This window comes from Esox lucius, chromosome 4 (assembly GCF_011004845.1).
Source record: "Esox lucius isolate fEsoLuc1 chromosome 4, fEsoLuc1.pri, whole genome shotgun sequence".
Classification (NCBI taxonomy): domain Eukaryota; kingdom Metazoa; phylum Chordata; class Actinopteri; order Esociformes; family Esocidae; genus Esox; species Esox lucius.
Genome location: NC_047572.1, coordinates 32,185,112 through 32,207,520, shown reverse-complemented (window position 1 = coordinate 32,207,520; position 22,409 = coordinate 32,185,112). Strand labels below are relative to the sequence as shown.

At 45.9% G+C, this 22,409-nt stretch overlaps 2 protein-coding genes across 4 annotated transcripts; one reads left to right on the top strand and one right to left on the bottom strand.

The window, feature by feature from the left end:
- The first annotated feature begins 330 nt into the window (after nt 1-330).
- chic1 (cysteine-rich hydrophobic domain 1) lies at nt 331-6,456 on the top strand. Its single transcript, XM_010902826.4, has 6 exons — nt 331-494; nt 1,200-1,254; nt 2,270-2,425; nt 3,603-3,659; nt 4,057-4,116; nt 4,256-6,456. Exons 1-6 carry the CDS (start codon nt 352-354, stop codon nt 4,304-4,306), a joined length of 522 nt encoding a protein of 173 aa, XP_010901128.1. The 5' UTR covers nt 331-351; the 3' UTR covers nt 4,307-6,456.
- Nucleotides 6,457-6,994: 538 nt separating this feature from the next.
- Nucleotides 6,995-22,409, bottom strand: lnx2b (ligand of numb-protein X 2b). Of its 3 annotated transcripts, none has more exons than XM_034291819.1 (10): nt 22,324-22,409; nt 15,861-16,446; nt 14,407-14,603; nt 13,645-13,841; nt 11,418-11,825; nt 10,844-10,987; nt 9,330-9,504; nt 8,877-9,111; nt 8,555-8,713; nt 6,995-8,046 (listed from the first exon to the last, which is right to left on the bottom strand). In XM_034291819.1, the coding sequence occupies exons 2-10, from the start codon at nt 16,271-16,273 to the stop codon at nt 7,911-7,913; spliced, it is 2,064 nt and encodes a 687-aa protein (XP_034147710.1). In that variant the 5' UTR covers nt 16,274-16,446; nt 22,324-22,409; the 3' UTR covers nt 6,995-7,910. The 3 variants fall into 3 exon arrangements, with proteins under 3 accessions (XP_034147710.1, XP_034147708.1, XP_034147709.1); XM_034291817.1 differs by lacking the exon at nt 22,324-22,409 and adding an exon at nt 21,559-21,814; XM_034291818.1 differs by lacking the exon at nt 22,324-22,409 and adding an exon at nt 17,328-17,593.

Sequence of the window (22,409 nt, the reverse complement as noted above, 5' to 3'; positions counted from 1 at the left end):
TAGTGCAGGGATACGCTGATTAAAAAGTCATCATAAAAGGTATCATAAAACGTAGAACCACACAGCCTTTTGAGACAGAGCTGTATTTATTTATCCACAAAAATATATATATATATATATTTTACAAACTACTGTTAAGCTAAGCCTATGGTCTTCAGAAAAGATTCCAAATGTATTAATTGGTTGGTTGGTCTATGCTTTCCCGTAGCCCAGGACAGCATTGTGCATAAGCAGAATTTGTATGAACCAATAGTGCTCTCCTTTAGAATGGCATTTGCGTGATGACATACAATAAATCATTGCATATGAGTCATAGCTTGTTGATGTCATCCTGGCAGTTACGGAGACGTCATGAGCGTCTTACTACCCAACATGGCGGACTTTGATACCATTTATGAGTTAGACGAAGAAGATGAACGTGTAGTGAGTGAAGAACACCTTGTTAGATATTGCCCAGAACCTGTGATTATGCGAGGGGCCGGACACATTACCGTGTAAGCAATTCAACGTTAATGTTAACGCTGCAGTCATTACCCCCTATGATGTTCTGCCTCATTAGCTTGCTAGCCTGCTAGCTAACAACAATGCATGCTATGAAGTACTACGTTACTTGGCCTTGACAGTAACGGTCTACTTTTTGGTAAAGTAACTGTGTACTTTATTCTCGGGTTTATAGTTATCCGTTGCGAGCCTGTTATCCTGCTTTATGGTATAAGAGTTAACGTGAGCCTGCTAGTTATGCAAGCTCGCTAACTACATACAGCAAACGTTAGTCTTGTCTGGGTTCCTGCAAACCAGCTATTTATCCATAAACAATATTCGTATGATATTCAACATATCTATGCTAGGTAGCTTCATCCAATGGTGGCTATAGAAACATTATTTTCAGCAAGTTTTACATGCTACTTTACCACCCGTAGCTTCTAGTGTTTACAATGCTGGCTCTCAACTCACAGCAGTGAACACTTCACCGTATCACTGCTTTTCCTAATGTTAACACAATAATATATTAGTCAAATGCACATTCTTTACTGAATGGCAATGTACAACGTTGAGTTTACTGCTGCTTTCTGTAGAGATGTCTTTTCATAAGTATTTATTTTATTTGTAGAGTACAAAGTGTCTGATTCCACTCCATATACAATACAGTACTGTTTTATGGATAATATCATTACCATTTATATTCTTCTATTTGACAGGTTTGGCTTGAGCAACAAATTTGACACTGAGTTTCCCTCAGTTCTCACGGGAAAGGTACAGTAGTTTAAATTTGACAGTATCTCCTCATGCACTTCAACCAATGCAATGACTTGTACCAGGCACATCAACTGATTTGAACTGGGATGTGAATTAAGCAATATAAGCTCTTATTGCGGCTCCATTGTTCTGTTTGGCCTTTGACAAATCAGGCCATCCTTGAATTACCTCTTTCAAGTCTCTTAAGTGGTTTTGATCTGATGGTGATGCATTTCAAGCAACACACCGCTCTGCTTCCAAAGCTGAAGGGAAACTCTGTCAATGAGTAAGCCGTCTTTGGAGCCCAGTTGGTTTGGATCCCAGTGTTTGCGGGGACACAGCTCCAGGTGATAAAATAATGAAATAAAGACTGTGCCATGCACAAGAAGGGTGGCTTCCTGGGTCGGACACTGCAACAAAAAAGGCTTTAGGGGTAAGAGCAGGCAGAGGGAAGTGCCGGGCAATAAAAGGTCCCTTCAGTATTGTGACCCAGGGTGACAGCTGATGTAAGAGGTCACAATTATGATGATTGAAGGGTGCAGATCAACAGGCCCTTATTCTAAGGTTTTTCGCTGTTTGCAAAGAGACCTTTGCATCCTGTCATAAAAGATTACGACCCCGGTTTTACGGCGTACAGACCCTGAGAGGAATGGGCCACTGCCACAGGCCTGAGCTTATCTCTCCCTTTAGTCCTCTCTGTTGTGGAGAGACAAGAGCTTGGTTAGCAAGTTATAGGCGTACTGGTGGGAGATCTCATCTGATCTCTGGAAAGCATCTACAAATATCTAGGCTACCGGTTTGTTTTCTAAGGCGCTTTGATCCTGCAGACTACAGTGTTGTCTCTTTTAAACAACTAAGCAGTACTCTGTTCTACTTTCCCTTTCGGATGTGATGAAAATATTTTTTAAGAAAACAATTATTTAACATATATTAGAATCTTATTTGTCTGAGAGAGAATTAGAAGTGAAAGAAAAATAAATGAATTAAAGACGCATTCTTTGTCCCTGTCCTCCTCTTCCCTGTTCCTTTCCAGGTGGCTCCTGAGGAGTTTAAAACCAGCATCAGTAGAGTGAACGCTTGCCTGAAGAAGAATCTGCCTGTCAATGTGAGATGGCTCCTCTGCGGCTGCCTGTGCTGTTGCTGTACAGTCGGCTTCAGCCTGTGGCCTGTAATATGCCTCAACAAAAGAGTAAGTCTGTCAGCCTGATCTGTGCTGAGCGGTCCCTCTGTGCTGAGCGGTCCCTCTCTGCCTAACTGAATCTGAACAATCAGTCGTTGCCCCTGTCTGTGCATATTGGTGGGACGTGGGAAGTAGTGAAAACCTGGGTGTGTTCGTGCTTGCGTGTGTTAAAAATTTGACACTGCAACACTGAGGCCCGGTTCAAGTGAAGGGTCTGTCACTGAAGTGGTGCCTCAACCCAGTGTTTTTGACAACAGAGTGGAAATTACAAGCTGGTGAAGAGTGAAGGTCAGTCCATAAATGTCTCTTTGTAGTACTGTGGTTCCTTTTATTGTCAGAGTAAAGGTGTGAAGTCAAGAAAATCACTAGAAAAAGATTTGTTTACAATTCATTTTGAGATGGCCTACAGATAGTTATACTAGCAAGAAACTATCTGTCAGTAAGCTAATGCTTGCTAAGGTGTTGGTTGGGTTTTAGAATATTAATTAAGATTGAGATAAGGGGTTAGTAGATCATCTAGACCTCTGATAACCTTTAATTGGATAGTCTATATGTTATCAATAGTCTAGGACCTTTCAAATAAAGTTTTACCAAATATTTTAATCGTGAATGTGCACATGTTCAATGGACAATTTATTAGGTCCGCCTGTCTTGTACCGGTTCAGAACAGCTTGAATTCACAGCATGGATTCTAGGTCTCTGCAGTGTTTCGTTGTCCCATAACAGCTTCATATAGTTCCCACAGACCAGACGCAGGAACATCAATGTCGCCGACAACCACATTTCTTCTCGTCCCGTATATGCCCTCCTGGCTTGGGGTTCTTCGGGCTGCACAGGCTGCTTGACAATGTCTTTTCATGCTTTAACTGTCCAGTTAGTAACCCGTTTTAACTGTCCAGTTAGTAACCCGTTTTAACTGTCCAGTTAGTAACCCGTTTTAACTGTCCAGTTAGTAACCCGTTTTAACTGTCCAGTTAGTAACCCGTTTTAACTGTCCAGTTAGTAACCCGTTTTAACTGTCCAGTTAGTAACCCGTTTTAACTGTCCAGTAACCCGTTTTAACTGTCCAGTAACCCGTTTTGGAGTCATTGGCCACAAGGCTCGTTGTAGGAGCGATACGTGTTTCTGAATGGGTTGGGCTGCCTAATGGCCTGGCCTCTCTGTGCTTGTGCTCCTTTACCAACAGACCAGAAGATCTATTCAGAAGTTGTTAGAATGGGAAAACAACCGATTATATCACAAGGTAAGAACAAATAGCATGAACTAGAACGGTGGTGTCAGCTATAAAATGTTAGGCGATGTTAAAGTAGCAAGTTTGGGACAAACGAGAGGTTAACTCGTTATGTAAACTTTAACCCTTAGAGCCTATTTCCCTCCGAGCTACTTTCGTCTGATCTTGTGAACTAGTAGACAGAGGCTGCTCAGACCTCTAAAGACAGCAGTAAAAAGCTATGTTAATGTTGTCCCTGAGCAGTGAGTGACAGCTAGTAGCAGAAGCATAAAGGAAGCTGGTCAGTCTGGCCACTACCTGACCCCAGCCAGACCTAGTTTAAAGGCTTTCCTATCTCAGACAGATTTGCTAACCAGACTGTGTGTGTGTGTGTGTGTGTGTTGTCCTCACTTTCACCTCTTCTCTTCAGCTGGGCCTACACTGGAAACTCAGCAAAAGGAAATGTGAAGGCAGCAATATGATGGAATATGTGAGTATGACACATTCACACGTGGCTTGAATAAGTTGGCGAGAGTCACTCTAAGTGTTACGAGGTCAAATCACACCTAACCTAAAGATCGGAATGCTGAGAGTGTCCCAATAAAACATACAAACCTTTTCCTCCACAGGTTATTCTTATAGAATTCCTACCCAAATATCCGATATTCCGACCGGACTGAGAAGGCTTTTGGGAGACCTTCAACGTGGCCCTTGACTCCCGTTCTTAGTGCCTTGTATATATGTTGGAATAAGGGTCTACACTGTTGTCTCCACGTCCTGTAAATCTCCCTGTACCTTGTACATTAGAAACTGCAACACTGTCACTTTGCTTTAGAGCAGACTTTGCACATTTCCTGATACAGTAGAACAGTCCTCCCTTTGTTGCACTCCCAATACTTGTTTTTTTCTAGCGATTTAAAGAAATTATACTGTTGAAAAAGTGCATTTAGCCCAAAGAGCTGTCATCGTTCGAGCCTGTGTGGTGTATCATGCGCTCTGGAAAGAATTGGACCCTTCGTTAAACATCCTTGCCTTATGTAAAACAAATATACCATGTTACATATAATACAGGGGTACAAGCATTTTGTAGTTCAGCAAGCTCAAATGCAGTTTTTCGGGGCTACTCCTCAAATCTTTTTGACTAGAAACAGATGAGATGGCGGAGTTTGCCAAACACACAGTTCCAGTCGGCATCATGGATTTATTCTCCACTTTGAAACTTTCCCTCTGTACAGGGAAACTTCAAAACAACTAAACCTGTAAATATGTTTGGAGGCTATTGTTTACAGTGTGTAGATGTTTCATTTTGCCTCTATATGGCTCTACCATAGTTTTGTTTCTAAATATGTTGCTTTTTCAGTTAACTTAGGTCTGTTCACCTATTCTTAGCCATATGTAATAATTACAATGTACGTGATGCCAGTTAGGACTGAACAATGCACTTGAGCTGATTGAAAATGTCCAGATTTCAGAAGACGGTTGACTAGTTTTACAATGACACAAAGGGTGCATGTTACCGTCGCCAACTTAGGAGGTCAGTGTGTTCCATTTGAACGTGTAATGACTGCTTTTTGATTTATTGTGTACAGTTGGAAACTTTGCACGTCAGTGTTATTTTGTTTTGTCAATCGTTTTCATGCAGCTTGGTTTTAGTGTTAATTTTATAGTTTTGTATTTTCCCCATTAGTGTTTTGTCCTCGTTTGGTTGTGTTAAAAAGCAAATACAGCCCAGAATACATGACATATTTTTGTTTGTAACTCTGTATGCAGTTAAGTGTTGTTTCCTTCTCTTTTTGTTATAGCCCAGAGTCAGCTGTTACAGTGCCTGTCAAAAGATAGATTAACCATAGTCAGAGAGGCTTGGATGGACATCTGCTCACTTGTAGCTTATAATGGAGAGCCCTGAACCACATCCCCAGTATTGGCCCCTGTTACAGAGTTCTTGTAAATGTTCGTTATGACAATTCAATTCCCACGTGGAAAACTGAAATTCATTTTTATTTTTCCTTAGTCTCCAGGTTTGTCCAACACAAGCTGATGTTAACTTCCGACATGTTTACTTCAGCGCCTCACGGTACATCGCTGTGTCACTGAAGTTATACTGACCTCTGGCAACATGCTTGGGCCAGAACCTGCAACTAAAATGTGGCTATTTATGTTTTACAAGGTGTTACATTTTTAACTTAACAAGATGGCCGGTAATTACCTGACACATTTGTTAAACTCCAGAAAGGAAAACTCCGTAATTAACCAGTAATTTCACAGTAAGGCCTTGGCTATGAAGTTTGTGCCCAAAATCAAATAGGTTACTATACCAGCCCCCCCCCCCCCCCCCTACATCCACTGGAGCTTTATTGTAATGAATGAAGGGTAGCTTTATAGAGCCCCTTTTGTTCTTCGGTTTATTGCTCACATTGTGCTGTCAAAGTAGCGATCCAGGGAAGTTGTTTCCTCAGTGGGTCACTGTAGCAGGCGTTCTCCCAAGCTAAAGGAATATCGCGGGGTTGTTTAACGTGTAGCATCCTCCCAATTGTCTCACACAACGGGTTTCCTTGACAGTGTAGCACCATACCAAGACTTGGGGACAGGTGACCGGGTCTCTCCTCCCTGTCCTCCAGGGGGCAGACTTGTGCACCAGGAGGGAAGCCAAGGTGTGTGAATAAGACGTATACAGTGGGACTGTCAGTCCATTTTGTTACTCGGTCACTTTTCAGTCATTGTCTTTTATGAATTAAACCTGACCCATATTCATTCACCATTATACTGATCCCGGTACGGGACGGAAAAAGCAAGTGTGGGCCGATATTCAGAATAAACATTATTGAAGCTATCCGTGTTGATTCTGTTTCTGCTGGTCTTGGGATTCTGCAGTAGGATGACGATGTTATAGGCGGATGGCTTCAACATCCTTCGCAAGTGCCAGACTCCCCAGGTGGACATTTTACAAAAGGTAATAAAAAAAAAACACCTTTTTTTTTTAAATCAGATTTTCCACGACGACTGAATGGAGTCCTCAACCGTTGCTAGACAGGATGATCTGGAGTTTCTCTCCCGTTGTCTTACATTCCACCCAAAAACAGTCCTGTGGTGACTTGCCTCCCCCTCATCCGCTCACAACCGCCAGATCCCAGATTTCTGCCCCCCCCCAGTACTGCCAGAGGCCAGGGTACCAACAACAGATGCTTAGGGAGAGCATAAAACCCGCTCAGGACCAGGCGGCTAAGAGGCCATGGATGGATACACTGAGCTGCCAGACTTGAGAACACTCACCCCTTTACCTCAGCACAGAACCTCACTGCCTTTCACTGCCTTTCTGAGATGCTGTCAGGGATATTATCGTGTAAAAAAAAAGACACAGAACACCAATGCAGTATTATTCACAGAGGATTTACAACATATGAAACTGGATGGTCAATTACAAGGATATAATTGCGTGCATTTAACCAAACTGAAGGGTTGATCTTCTAGAGGGCTTCCATTGCATCTCTAAAAAAAAGCATTTTTGGTTTAATGGAAAGTAAGGCAAGTTATTTCTCTGATTTGTCCTTCAACATGTACAAGGCACCTAAATGAAACTAATAACATGTTATTAATTAAAGAGACGAATCAGCACAGTTAGGAAATAAATCATTCAGACTCTATAACATCTGTATGAGGATAAAACAACAGTATCTGTTCATCTAAATGGTACAAAACAAAAGGCAACTGTGTTGGACAGGACAGGATAAGTGACTTTGGCATCTTTGTACATTGTTCCCCTTTCCTAACCTATATTAAATATATTGTCTTGATCAACTGTGGAATAACGGGAAAAACAAGGCCTTGGTACCCAGAATACAGGTATAAAATCAGTAGACCTTTTCTCCAGATAATCATGTAACGAATGTGGGCAAATTAAACATAAAATGAACAGGCCAGCTAAATCTGAAAATGTATGCACAATGCTTTCAGAACAGAGTAAAACATTCCTTCTAAAAACACAAAAAGGTCCTTCCAGCTTACCTTTAAATAGTTCATTACAGATGCACCTGCTACCATGATTTACCCAATTTGTTCACTCAGCCACACAGCAAACTGCCATTTCACTATCCACAACCTCAACAACCTACATTAAAACATGGAATTCGGTCCCACTGGTCAGCTTGGGGGGGCGAGGCGCTGACAGACAATCCACACCAGGCTATCTAGTGAAAATGAACTTTACCAAGAATGTCTTCATGTGATTCGAGTGCGTTGTGTGTGCAGACAACAGGCTGGTGGCAAGGCTGGGGGGCGAGGCCATGTTCAGACCAAGCTGCCTGGCCAGGAAACCACTGTCAGTGTGACTTTATTCTTCTGCAGTTTGAGCATGGGGATGAGGGAAGAGTTGTTCATGCCCACTGTGGTGGCGCCGTTCACAGCCACAATCTCATCCCCACACCTGGAACACAGACGGATCAGTTAGGGAACAGGGGATGACCAAGGACCTGTACTGACCCCCCCCACCCGCTGTTCCATGCCCACCCCCCACTGTTCTATGTTTCCACCCCCCCTGCGCTGTCCCATCTATTTCATATGTACCAGAGCGAATGCACCTGATTGAACTTGCCGACTAACAATCAAGCTCTTTAGGAACATCTCTGTAGCTGGTTCAGAACACCAAACGCACAGACAAATGTGGCGGTAGTAGAGCGGTTTCAGGGCCTCATTCTTACAGCTTTAAGGCCTCATGACCACAGGCGGTCTCCATCTCTGCTAGCACTTTGAGGAGGGTGAGAGCAGACATTGAGGGAAGCAGGCAAAGAACCAAGCAAGCTCACCAAAACGTTTCCATCTGTCCATTCCATCACCCTGCTATGATACTGACGGAGGTTCACCATCACACAGGTTCACCATCACACAGGTTCACCATCACACAGGTTCACCATCACACAGGTAAGGCAACTTACTTGAGGCGTCCGTCAAAGTGGGCGGGGGTACCAGGCACTATGGTCTTGATGAAGAACGGCTGCTGTCCGTTGCTCTCCTCGTAGCCGCCCACGATGCTGAAGCCCCAGCTCTCCTGATTGGTCTTCAGCAACACGATGTCACGGCACCAGTGAATGGGACTGTCGGGAGGACAGGAAGTGAACAAATGATGACCTCTGGAGGGTCAGTGTGATTTCATGAGCACAACAGCTTGTGTGAGCGTTACATTTTGTCAGTATTGTCCGGTGACGTTGTCATGGGGCACCAGCGCTACTCGTCACGTCAACAAGAGACGTGTTTTACCTGGGCAGGCCGAGCCAGCGAGTCCACAGCGGGGCCCAGTCATCATCCCTTGGCTTTTGCACAGGCTCGGCGTCATCCAAAGCAGCCTCCCTCTCGTCCTCGGGCTCCTCGGAGATGGTCTGGAGGACTTTGAGGACCACCTGGGTTTGGGCCGTCTGAGCCTTCAGAACCGACACCGCCTCGTTGTAGGTCAGCTGGGTCAGATCCACGCCGTTGATGCTCAGCAGAACATCACCTGGGCAACAGAAACAATGGAGACACTTTTTGCTGCAGTAGGGGCCTGCAAAGCCAAATGTTGCCCTACCACTTTTACACTTGACATAATCAGCCTATCATCAAGTCTTTAATTTGAATCAGGTGTGTGAGTGCTGGGGGCGAAAACAAAAACGTGTCCCCCTTGGGGTCCCCGGGACCAGGGTTGGGAAACTCCTAAAACCGACTTCCCGGCTGTACCTGTCATAATTGTGCCGTCTCGATGCAGGCAGCCAACAGGCTGGACACTGGTGATGTAGACTGGCAGGCGATTGCGGCAGTCCCTCCCACCAGCAATGGTGATGCCCAGTGAGAGCTTGGGCTCCTTCTTCAGGCTCACGGTCTTCTCCTGGCTGGAGAAGCCTGCTGGAGGATCCTGGTTACACCCAGGGGAGAAACATTTACACTGAGGAGCGCACAGGAGACTTTTTCTTCAGACGTGCTTCATGCTCTTAAGAGCAGAACGACAATAATACATTTTGTCCTCCAAAAGAGAAGACTAGTCTTAACAAAAACATGTACAATCCGACCGAATTTACATTCCTTCTGAGGTGAGCAGCTCATTATCCTCCACCAATTCCTTCAAGTGAGAAGGATCCCGTGACTTAATTGATTATTTTCTGAAAGAACTGCTTGTCCAAACAAATGTGAGGCAGCATATCGTCTGCAGCTGGAGACCCAGAGGTAATGTGCAATGATCGACACTTGCCTCTCGTAGTAGAGAGCACGTGTTGAAATCTACAGCTTGTGCCAGCTTCCTTGTTTTTCCCCCTCTCTATGTGAGTAGTCTGTAACCCCTCAGAGGGAGTTGGGGGAATGAAAGTGGGAGGAGAAAAGCCCTCCCTCTTCCTCCCCCAGCAGGCAACCCTCCCCCAGGCAGCACTAAGTGCTTGGGCTCTGCAGGCGAAAGCTAACTGTCACCAGCTTTGATCCTCTGCCACCCAGAGTAACAAACAAACAGAACGTGGTAATGGCCCTAGCAAGGCAGCACCCCAGGCCTTTTGATCAGCAGGCCTCAGGAGAAGGGCTTTTATCTTTGGACCAGGGAAAAGCGCGTCTCCCTCCGCTCCCAAGGCTCCTTTCACCTCCGTCCTGAGTGAGGAGGGCTTCTGTGGACGTGCTAGGTGGCCCAGGCTGGTGACAGGGGGCTGGGCTGTGACTTTGGTGACATGATTACCTTCACATTATGTAAACACGACTCTGGGCATGTGCTGGCACTGACACTTATGCCGCATTTCCACTGGTGCTTTACCGTGGTACCAGGGCTACACCGATGATTTATGCTAATGTTGGCTCCAGACGTTCCCGTTTCAACTATACGTTTAATTCCAAGGACGTCAGGAGGGGCTCCGGCGGGGAGGGAGGAGGAAAACATTTTCTGGTCATAAAATTATAAAAAACGCTCCGTACTTCTGAGCCAACTTTGGTTGTTCCAACTCTTTCTGTTGTGAGTCTTTGCTTCCCTTTACTGTTGCTTTATTTTAATTAGATTTTTGTTAGATCGGATGAAAACCATTATGAGAAGCCGAAGACTAAGAAAATGATACACATTGCTATTCGAATAGCACAACACGCAGAGTTTTCGCAGCACATAACGCGTTGACCCGCAAACCCCACCCTAAATCTTTAAGTCGGGGGCTTGGCACCAAGTGAGAGCAGGTCACCACGGCAGGTCTACTCAGCAGAGGTTGTGAATGTCAGAGGAGGACATTTACCTTGATGTAAGAGGACTGGCGTCTGAAGTACTGTGGTTCTGGAGCTCTCCTGACGCCTCGACTCTGCCACTCCCCACCACTGACCCCCTCTTCTTGAGGTTCCAGCTGCCTCATCACCACAAAGTTCACCCGCACCTCACTGGCCTGCACGCACGCACGCACACACATATATACACTTCAGTTCTCACATTCAGTACACAGCCAAACAAGTATATAACAGGAACATCTACCGACAAACATTAACATCCAATACTATTTCCATAATTTCTTGTCATTGGGTCTCCTTGGAATGGTAGTGCTGGAACCAGTCTACCAAAGCTCCACCTGGAACCAGTCTACCGAAGCTCCACCTGGAACCAGTCTACCGAAGCTCCACCTGGAACCAGTCTACCGAAGCTCCACCTGGAACCAGTCTACCGAAGCTCCACCTGGAACCAGTCCACCGAAGCCCCACCTGTATGGTCTACCGAAGCCCTACCTGTATGGTCTACTGAAGCCCTACCTGTATGGTCTACTGAAGCCCTACCTGTATGGTCTACTGAAGCCCTACCTGTATGGTCTACTGAAGCCCTACCTGTATGGTCTGCGCTGCGCTCTCTGGGGTGCCGTGTCTCAGGTCCTGTCCGTTGATGGCGAGCACCTTGTCGTTGTTGCGTAGTTTCCCGTCCCGGGCCGCAAGACCCCCCGCCAACAGGTCCAGGATGAACACTCCTGTCTCTTCCGACTTACGGATCAGTTTGATGCCAAGCGGCTCCGAGCGGTCCCTCTTCACCAGCGTCACCTGGATCACAGTGCCCCGATTCTGTGCCACACCGTGGGAGGCAGTGGAGGAGGCCGGGTGGTGCTCCAGGCCGGGGCGTGGTGGGTGACGGGGGTTGAAGCCCTTCTCCTGCATGACAACGAGTCTGAGCTGGGGACATGGTCGGCGCAACACGGAGATCGCCCGACCATGCGGGATAGATGCCAGGCTGACGTCATTCACCTGGAAACAACACACCATCAATCAACGATGCCAGGCTGACATCATACACCTGGAAACTACACACCATCAATCAACGATGCCAGGCTGACATCATTCACCTGGAAACAACACACCATCAATCAACGATGCCAGGCTGACATCATTCACCTGGAAACAACACACCATCAATCAACGATGCCAGGCTGACGTCATTCACCTGGAAACAACACACCATCAATCAACGATGCCAGGCTGACGTCATACACCTGGAAACAACACACCATCAATCAACGATGCCAGGCTGACGTCATTCACCTGGAAACAACACACCATCAATCAACGATGCCAGGCTGACGTCATACACCTGGAAACAACATCAATCAACGATGCCAGGCTGACGTCATTCACCTGGAAACAACACACCATCAATCAACGATGCCAGGCTGACGTCATTCACCTGGAAACTACACACCATCAATCAACGATGCCAGGCTGACGTCATTCACCTGGAAACAACACACCATCAATCAACGATGCCAGGCTGACGTCATTCACCTGGAAACTACACAACATCAATGACACCGCCACGGATTCAGCTGATGGATGTAATATGCACACCGTGCCCACAGTTCTGGGCTGGTCCCTGAACTAATGGATGGAGGATACATCCTCCTCTTAGGTCAAAGGAAAGAGGTGCAACTACACTTCCTCTCATTGATTTCATTTGGTGAAATATTTTCTTTGGCTTTACCTCACGGCATTCAAACCTGTTGACACCACTGTTTTAACAAATACAAAAATCAATACCAGCATAGACCTACAACATTAATAACAGTGAAAGATGTGCCCTTATCGACGACATCCACAAATCAGTCGCCTCCACTAATGTCCGTTGATGCATTGTCTTCTGACATCATATCGACATCTAATACAAAATGTCATAAATAAAATTGGTACAGTATTCTTGCTTTAAAATGCGTGTCCAAGAGAAACCCTACACAATCAGTGCAAAAACTCAACAAAGGTATAGGAAGAATCAACTTCGACAAACTAAGAACGCAATATCCCCTCCCTGACACACACACACAAAGTTTGTATGGTTATCCTCATGGGGACCAGAAAATAGAAATTGCATGCTCCCTTGCCCTAATCTTAACCCTAACCCTAACCTTAAGGAGGAGGAGGAGGAGGAGAGAGGGAGCAAGACATTTGCGAGAACAACAACAACAACAACAAAGAGGCTAAAGTCAACCAAACCACAACCACACTATGATGACAGGACTGACAGTGAGAGACGTGCCCTTCAGTGGACATGACCAGAAGACACCTTCAACGACATGTATCCTGCCTCAGACTTTTGGACCAATCACAACGTGGAAAAACAAGCTTAGAGGTTACCATGCTGGGTGTTGAAATCAGCACTTTCTGTCCAAGAAAATAAAACATTAAGGAACCAGCCTGTCTGTCATGTGAACTTTGGTCTTCCAGAAGAAGCGGATTAGCCTGAATCTTTGATAATTCACCAGCGAATTTCACTCTTTCATGTGACCTGCTTCTTAAACAATAAGATCTCTGCGGTGCCTTTTAACATGCAGCCAGAGACCGGCTCATCCTGAACACCTCTATTTACTGCGGGAAATAATACCAACTCAAAGACGTTTGTGTTAAATATAACGTCAGGATAGACCGACACTTCTTAACAAGCACAGTCTCCACAAAGTACAGCCAATACCATTGCCAAAGGTGGTCATTTGGAAGCGGACAGCAGCAGTCGCCGGAGTCAACTGAACGGCCAGGTGGAGAGAGGCTAGAAGACCTAGTATCCTCCATGTCTACTCGCCTCCAGAACGTGGTCCCCCGGGGCCAGTCTTCCGTCGCGGCCAGCTAGTGAGTCAGGAACGATCTCCTGGATGACTATGTTGCCCAGGGGCGTGTCCTTGCCTCCCACAATACGCAGGCCCAACTCCTCGTCCTGTTCCTCACGGATGATCTCCACCACGTTGGCCTCGGCCACCAGGCTGGACCGCAGGGGGGTCTCTGATGGGGGAGCAGGGGGCAGACATGGAGGCACAGGGTCACACACACACACACACACACACACACACACACACACACACACACACACACGGTTTTGAATAAACTAGGGCAAGAGGCAGCCACTTCAATGGAAACTCACAATGAGGTAATCATTTCTGTGATAATGATCTAAAGCGGCAAGGTAACTTTTTTTTATGGACCTCGTTCCACGCTACTGGATTACAAAATGCCTCGAGGCGTTCTGAAGCTAGACCAGACAGAGGTTAGGTTGATACACGTTCTGAAGTTACAGACGATGATTTGGCCCAAGTGTCTGAAATACAAAGTCCCAGGATAAATGAACCACTTCAGAAACAGTCGTCCTCCCCCAACGATGACAGCTTCTTTCCAGACAGGGGATCTGGGCTTTACCTAAATCTCTTCTGGGTGTTTCCTAAACCTTCCAATTGTACCACGCGAGCTCACGGCTAACGTCGTCACACAGCTGGAATCAGCCTGGGGCGCAGCAACGTCAGAGTGCCGTCTCTGTGGGGTGACGTGGAAAGAGTGGCGCACGACATCTTACCATCCTCGCTTTCATCAAAGGCCGGGTTGATGAGGCCCGGGTCGGGCAGAAGGCCTCGGGTGGGGGTGCGGGTCATGGAAGGGGGGTGTTTGGGGTCGGCACCCAACTCCACCTCACCCCTGTGCCCCTTCTGCTCATTCCAGGAGGGTCGCTTCCTCCTCTCTGCCTCCTCCCTCATCTTTCTGAAAGCAGGACATCTGAGGGAGGAGGGAGGGTAAGGTCAACATTCAACAGCCCAGACAAAGGTGTGGGTCAGAGGTCACAGCTACAGGGAGCGTGGTGGCCTGTAGGTCAGAGGTCACAGCTACAGGGAGCGTGGTGGCCTGTAGGTCAGAGGTCACAGCTACAGGGAGCGTGGTGGCCTGTAGGTCAGAGGTCACAGCTACAGGGAGCGTGGTGGCCTGTAGGCCAGAGGTCACAGCTACAGGGAGCGTGGTGGCCTGTAGGCCAGAGGTCACAGCTACAGGGAGCGTGGTGGCCTGTAGGTCAGAGGTCACAGCTACAGGGAGCGTGGTGGCCTGTAGGCCAGAGGTCACAACTACAGGGAGCGTGGTGGCCTGTAGATCAGAGGTCAAAGATACAGGGAGTCCTGTAGTTCAGAGGCTAGTTTCTTTAATTTTTTTGCTTTTTTATCAATTATAAATTCAATATGACATAGAATGTGGAGAAAATGAGAGTCCGGGTACTTTCTGAAGACACTGAATCGAGGCCAGAGACAGTATGGGTTGAAATCCAGCCCAATGTCCTTAACTCACCCTGACCTAATATCCTGCCCAACAACTCTACTATATTTATATCTATACATACCGGAGAAGCACTGCCCTGCTCCGTCAAACACATTTTAACAGGGATTATGATCAATAACTTCAGGAAGAAGGTGAGAAACCTGGTGACTGGTGAGGGAGTCAGGGGAGAGAGGGAGTGATATGCAGATGAAGAGGCTCTTTTACTGCACTGCAGACAGTCTGAGAAGGTACAGGTTGTTTATGATGAAATCACAGAGCCACTGCTGCCGTCGGCCCGAGCATCTGAACTTTGCCTTCGGTCTGTTTGCACTGCGTGGACGGCTACAGCGTGCGCAGCTAGCACAACACAACCTTCAGCCACCACTGAATGAGTCACTGCTAGCTACCTAACCACTAAGATGATAAGCACCACAATGGCCAGGCAAGGAAAGGGAAGACTAATCCGCAATCTAACTCCCAACGTTCATCTGAATGGCTAATGTCAAAGGTCAGGTAAAGAACACCTGAGACTCATGTGTACCCGTTACTAAGTTCGAACATGAAAGGAAAAAAATAAACCTGACAAATATTTAGTAAACAGTAGCTTTTGTTTTTGGCTTCTTGCAAAGCGGACATCGAGTGTAACGTCAGAAAAACAACCAGATGTGTTCTGCACAGCCCAACGCCCCACAAGCCCCCCGCCCGGGACAACCCCCCCATCCCCCTCACCTGTTCTGCAGGTGTGGCTGCAGCTGGCAGCGCTGCATCTCCTGCTGGCAGTCGGCGCGGTGCGGGCAGACCACGGTCAGCTTGTCCAGCAGGTTCCGGACCAGCAGGCTGGACGGCCGGCACTGGCTGAGCTGCAGGCGCTGGCGGTCCACGGGGCAGAAGTCCTGCTCCTTCAGGAAACTGCTGAGGCACTCGTAGCAGTAGGTGTGTCCGCACGGCGTGTCCACGGGCCTTAGCAGCGGCTGCAGGCAGATGTGGCACACCAGCTCGTCGTCCACATCGTCCTGGTACTCGTACAGGTGGTTCTCCGGGCCGCCCTCGTGCTGCTGGCCACACTCCTTGCACATCTTTGCCCATGTCAGGCCGGCACTGCCGCCACTGACGCCACTGATGCCAACCTTGGGCTCGGTCATGGCTAAAGGTCAGGATGCCTATCTAGCAAGTCCAACTTCCTTTTGTCCTGCTGTTGACCCCCCCAGGAAAGGCGTGCTTAGGGGGCAAACGTTCCCGACCGAATCTGCTGAGAGGGGAAGTTAGGAACCCTGATCCACCGTGGTTCTGCTCCTCACATTTTCATCTTGGGTTTCTGTTGAGAGGAGGACAAAGAGGTCTGCATATAAGTTGGAACTTTTCCAGCTCATAACCGCCGGCCACACAGGAAATGACACAAAGTTATTCCAGAGTGGCAACAATGTAGCGGCCAGCCACAGCTGTTTCCTCTCAGCCAGTTTCCTGAGGGACCGAAGGAATTCTCCTTCCGGCTGCATGTCACTGTTCGCTTCATTAAAAAGGATAAACCACCACAGAAATGAGGCGAGAAAGTAGAGAAAAAGGACTTATTGAACTTGCGCTAATGGGCAGGAACAAAGGCTTGGGTGGGGAGGGGGGAGCATGAGAACTTTAAATGAACCGGGCAGAAATGCAATCCCCATCACTAATGACCCCCTCGCACCAATCAGTAAAGGTTCCATTCCTCTACGACGTTTCTAATCTCTCCACTAAGTCCCTCACTGTAGAGGAGGCTGATTATGAATGCATTCTTCACCAAAACGTCTGGCAACTTACTCCACACATCGAAAGAGAAGGAGCATGTTTAATCAACAATTGTCAAATGAATCGTACGACACACAAAGTGTTAGCCCAGGGTGGTCTACTGATTTAGATATCTTTGGCTTCAGGACAACACACCTTTCTCTGAATCACCCACCATCTCACCTCTACCAATAAAACAAGCATTAGAAAACAAACAACAACACTGCAGTTGACCTAACCAACATTGATGCTGTGTTTGCGTGTCACCCTTTCGCATGACAAATACTCAGCTGGAGAACAAAATGCAGAGCAGAATCCCTACATTTATCAACCCTAGCCCCCCCCCACCACCACCACCTCCCCCCAATCTAGAGGTCAGGACGGTAAATGAGCAGACTCATTATCTCGTTTGTCATTTAGCTTTGTCCCACTCACCCGCAATGCCGATCCCCAATGTTGTTGCGAGCCTGGAACGGGCGCCTGCCCTCGCAAACAAAGTCAGACCTGACAGCAGCGCAGGCTGCCTGCAGCGTTCCTGAAACTAGAGCTCCGTTCCCCCCGGCCGGCACACAGTCAGGGAAACAACGTGTCCCATCCCTGCACTGAGGCAGGCTGAGGGGGAGCGGCGTGACGAGGCAAAGGACAGCCCAGCAGAGGAAGGAAAAGGCGTTCAGCCCGGGGAGATGAAGGGAGGAGAGGGAAAGAGGAGAGGCGTTCAGCCTGAGGAGAGAGGAGGGGTGGAGGGGAGAGGTAGAGGAGAGAGGAGGATCCGGAGTGCTGACGTCACACTAGCGCATGCAAGACACCGTGGCCAAACCCCGGGCGGAGCAATTACCCACACACACACGCAAATCCATACACACATGAAACCAAATAGTCTGTTCTCTCAGTGCCTTGACTCAAGTGATCGCTCGTCTTGTAATGGATATGGGTCACGGATCCTGTAGCAGAGCGGAGCAAGAACCACTAAAGTTCTGCCCCATTTAGGAGTGAACCCACAGGACCTAGCAGCACGGCTCTACATGAACTCAGGGACAACTGTGTCTTGGAATTCTGTGTACAGACTGGTCTGGAATGGCTTCTTATCAGCACTCATTTTCAGACTTGCCCTGCCACGACAGAGAGCAGTCTGAAAAACATTCCTTGGAATCTTCGATATGCATATTTGCCACCAGCAAAAGCACGCAGTCTATAAATGTTTAATAGGAGAGCGTGGAGCAGTGATTATTGCATAAAGACAGGGTGGAAGGGTCCTTTGTGCTTGAAATGTGTCATTTATTTGATCATTTATTTGATCAGCAAGTGTATGTATCTTATCCCGAGCCGATAAGATACATACACTTAAGCATTCTTCCAGCAGGCAACAGTCATGTCATCATCAATGAGGAAGAGTGAACCAGTTCCAATGACAGACAAGTCAGAGACATGAATACAACCCGTTTAGACCCCAGACAACCCGTTTAGACCCCAGACAACCCGCTTAGACCCCAGACAACCCGCTTAGACCCCAGACAACCCGCTTAGACCCCAGACAACCCGCTTAGACCCCAGACAACCCGCTTAGACCCCAGACAACCCGTTTAGACCCCAGACAACCCGTTTAGACCCCAGACAACCCGTTTAGACCCCAGACAACCCGTTTAGACCCCAGACAACCCGTTTAGACCCCAGACAACCCGTTTAGACCCCAGACAACCCGTTTAGACCCCAGACAACCCGTTTAGACCCCAGACAACCTGCTTAGACAACCCGCTTTTCTGTTCCTTTCAAAGCTGAATTTTTGTCATCCAACAATGTGTTGGGTTCGTTTCCATCGCTCACTGGGTCAGTGGCATTATGACCCTCACCAATTACCAGGATATTTAGGCATTAAAACCTGGCTGCCTCTGCCAGGAGGCTGAAACCTGTCAGCAGTGGATCATGGAGAAAGACAATGGCCCAAAGCACGTACTGAAATCCGCAAAGACACTGTTGTCTGAGGATTAACATTTTGCAATGGTTACCTCAGACTGTTATCCCGTTACTAATTGAAGAAGACAGTCCTGAAGCGCGGACGGCAGGATCGGTTAAGTTCAGAGGCAGCAGGGTGCAAAGAATTCAAAACAAGGCTTCCACGCAATTTCTTGGGAAATACCAAAATGTCAGAAATGTACAGCTTTGGTTTGTTCCCGTGAACCACTATTCCACATTCTGGAGAAAAAAAACAATGCAGCCCATCACCAATGTTTTGTTTAATACCGCCATTTTGTGCAATTTTTTGTCATGGGGGAAAATAATGTCTGTTTAATAAACAACAGATTATTTAAAAGTGTATTTAAAGATTACAAAAAGGTAATCCTATTTGTCCCAAAACAAAATATAGTATGGTTACTGAAATGGTAGTACTTCAGAGTACAATGAATCAAATCAAATATTTAGCCAATTTGGACATTAATCAGGTTAACTAACAATAATACACGCTTTAAAACAATGTTATTCAGAAATGTGCCATTCAAATTTCCTTCTCAAATGTATACCAAAACACATGTGCTTTAGTACATTTAAACTAAAAAAATTTTTAATAAATTATATGTATTTAAACCATAAAGAATTTGTTTAGTGGGGCCTTTTACTTTTGTACTAAATACAATACAAGGATGTGAATGGATTAAAGGCATTGGGCTACATTAGAGTAAATTGTGTGTGTGTAAATTTACTATACGAGTAACGGTGATTGTGAATTGTGTTTAAGGGCAATAGGGAATATGGTTTCATTTGAAAATTACTCATAGTATTTTTGGCTAATCGTGTCCACCTTGCATGGAATCGCCCATCAAGCTTTAAAGTTTAAACATATCAATGTTGACTATATATTTTTTTTAAATATGGTTTCTAATGCCTGAGCAAATAGCTAGGAGAAAACATATTGGAAAAATGTTCAGAGGTATTTAAATAGTCTTCATAATTGTCAATTACTAGGCTAACTTGGATTAGAAAGACTTTGACAGCAGCGGTAAAACCCCACGTTGGCATTTTGGCAAGGTGACGTTGAACTGTTTAGTACTGAACAGTCCTGTGAAGTTTGAAATCTGATGAAAGGAATGTTCCAGAGCAGACAAGGACATTGACGAAGAAAATCTACATAAATGTATCATCATGCAACACTGACAGCTCCAAATATTATACTTATTTTCACAGTGCAATAAATACATGTTCAATTTATGTTTAAAACAAGGAAAAGACTAGGGGCTTTATATAGTTCATACTTAATATTCATAATGAGATTCTGACATAAGTTGATTTCAATGTTTTCATAACATGCTTGGTCACATTGTTACATCGTATTGCAGTCTAGGCATCGATGTGTATGTAAAGCAGTAACTCACAGGACTGACAGAGACCCAGATGACTCTCTGGGTCGCTAATTGACAATGGCAATTAAAGTGAACACCTCACTGAAGTCAATCAAATCACTTTCAGGTAATAGAACCGAATCGCCACCATTTCCTCAGCTTTTCATTTGCACGGTTTGCATTGTGGGTAGTTTCAGCTCAACAAGACTACATCCACATAGGCTTGCTGCTAGCGAAGGGTGGATGGCACAGCAACACACACTTTGCCTTGCCTCATCGGGGTGTTTTTTCTTTAGGGATTCCCACCAGTAAAGTTAACATCTCATGTTCACTCAGATGGTCAAAGACCAACCAAAGATGGACAGAATAAAATTATGAAATGCACTGAGGTTCCTGGTTCCATAATGCCAGAGTGATGGTCAGGGGTAAGTGGGATACATAACCCCTCTGTACAGAACATTAATTCAAACTACTGGGGAACTCTTGCACATAAATATGAAGCGAACTGTCACCCAAAATGTGTCAAGTAATACCTGGATCGCCTACCTCTGGGTTATATACTCATGAGAAAATTATTCATTTTACACAAATAATCTCTTTGTCTCCTGGGAAACATAATACCAATTTCCCATGGTGAGGAGCTAACAAAGCTCTGACAAAAAGGTCAGCTAGTAGTCTAGATCAAAAAGTACTTTCTGAACTTCCACCAAAGCAATAGCTTATATTTAGGTTTAAAAGTATATTTTATTGACAATACTTAGCCTACTTTCTACTTCCATTTATATTCATTCTTCATCGTGATATGGCTTTGATACTATAAAATAGAATTATATTATATACTATAATTCCACGTCATTTACTAAAACTCTTGCCACTCCACATGCGTGACACTGGCTGTCGAACCACGGAGAACCTATCGCAGAGGGCTGGTCTATTGTTTACAAACCATAAATAATTCACTGACACTGACAACTTGTGGAGGTTAACAACCGAAACAAACGTTCCTTATTCCAGTATGTGTTTTTCTTCCACACCTAACACCTGATAACCCTCCAAAACATTTCATGACTTCATGGTAGCCTGCCCGGGTCTCCTAAAATCACCAGACCTGATACTGAACGCCGAGCTCTGTAAAACAGAAACTTCTAGGCGATACGCGTCTCACCTTTAATAATTCAAAAATGTAACCCCCACAAGATAATTACCTTTAATTGTTTCGAATATGTTTGGCTTAACTATATTTATATACTCAAGCTAAATTTGTGAGGGGGTGAGAATACACCCAAAATGTAACACGATCATGAATAGAACATGACCGAAACTAGTTTCCTTACCTGTGTATGTGTGTGTGTTGTGGCTTTTTCCGGAAGCAGGCTAATAAAACAAAGGCAGTTGTGAACACGTATCGGTAAAGTGACTTAAAACATAAGAAACTCCGATAATAACTCAAGACACGATTAATATAATCGTATACGTTAAAATTTCGGACGAAGAATAAAACTCAATTTTCACCGGGCACCGCCTCAGTTGTTGTTGAACGCAGGCCCACAGGTTTCGAACAACACACACGTAGGATCTGACGTTCCTTACAGGAAGTCCAGGCAGGTGTTATTCAAATTAGGCAGGTTAAGCCTACTTTTCAACTCCATGTGGATTTCGGGATGATGAATCTCGTTGCAAGACCTTAACATGGAGACAGGGTCATTGCATAGGTGTCTTTCATAAATTATTGAACATTATATGTGCCTTCATCTGCATTTTACAAGAACACTCCATAAATTAAACCAGGGGCGTAACCAGAGTTTTTGGGGAGGATAGGCCTAGGCGTTTGTTCTACATATTTACTAAATGTATTTGACGACTTGCATCGTATATTGCATAGTACGCCTACTTGGAGCAACTCCGTTACATATTAAAAACAATTAGGCTACCGATAACCCCAACATACTGAAATAAGACATTCACTTTAAACCAGTCGCCAACAACATACCACTCATCCTCAGACGCACTTTAACCTCGATATGCAAATAAGCCTATATTTGATGTTACATTGTATACCACGGCAGGCAGTAGTAGCATAATATGATATGGTACCTAACCTTTAGCAAACGTATCATAAGGCAGACAATCTGTCGGATCTACAGCAGGTTCACCCCCGCCCGCCGGACGATGGGATAGGCAAGAC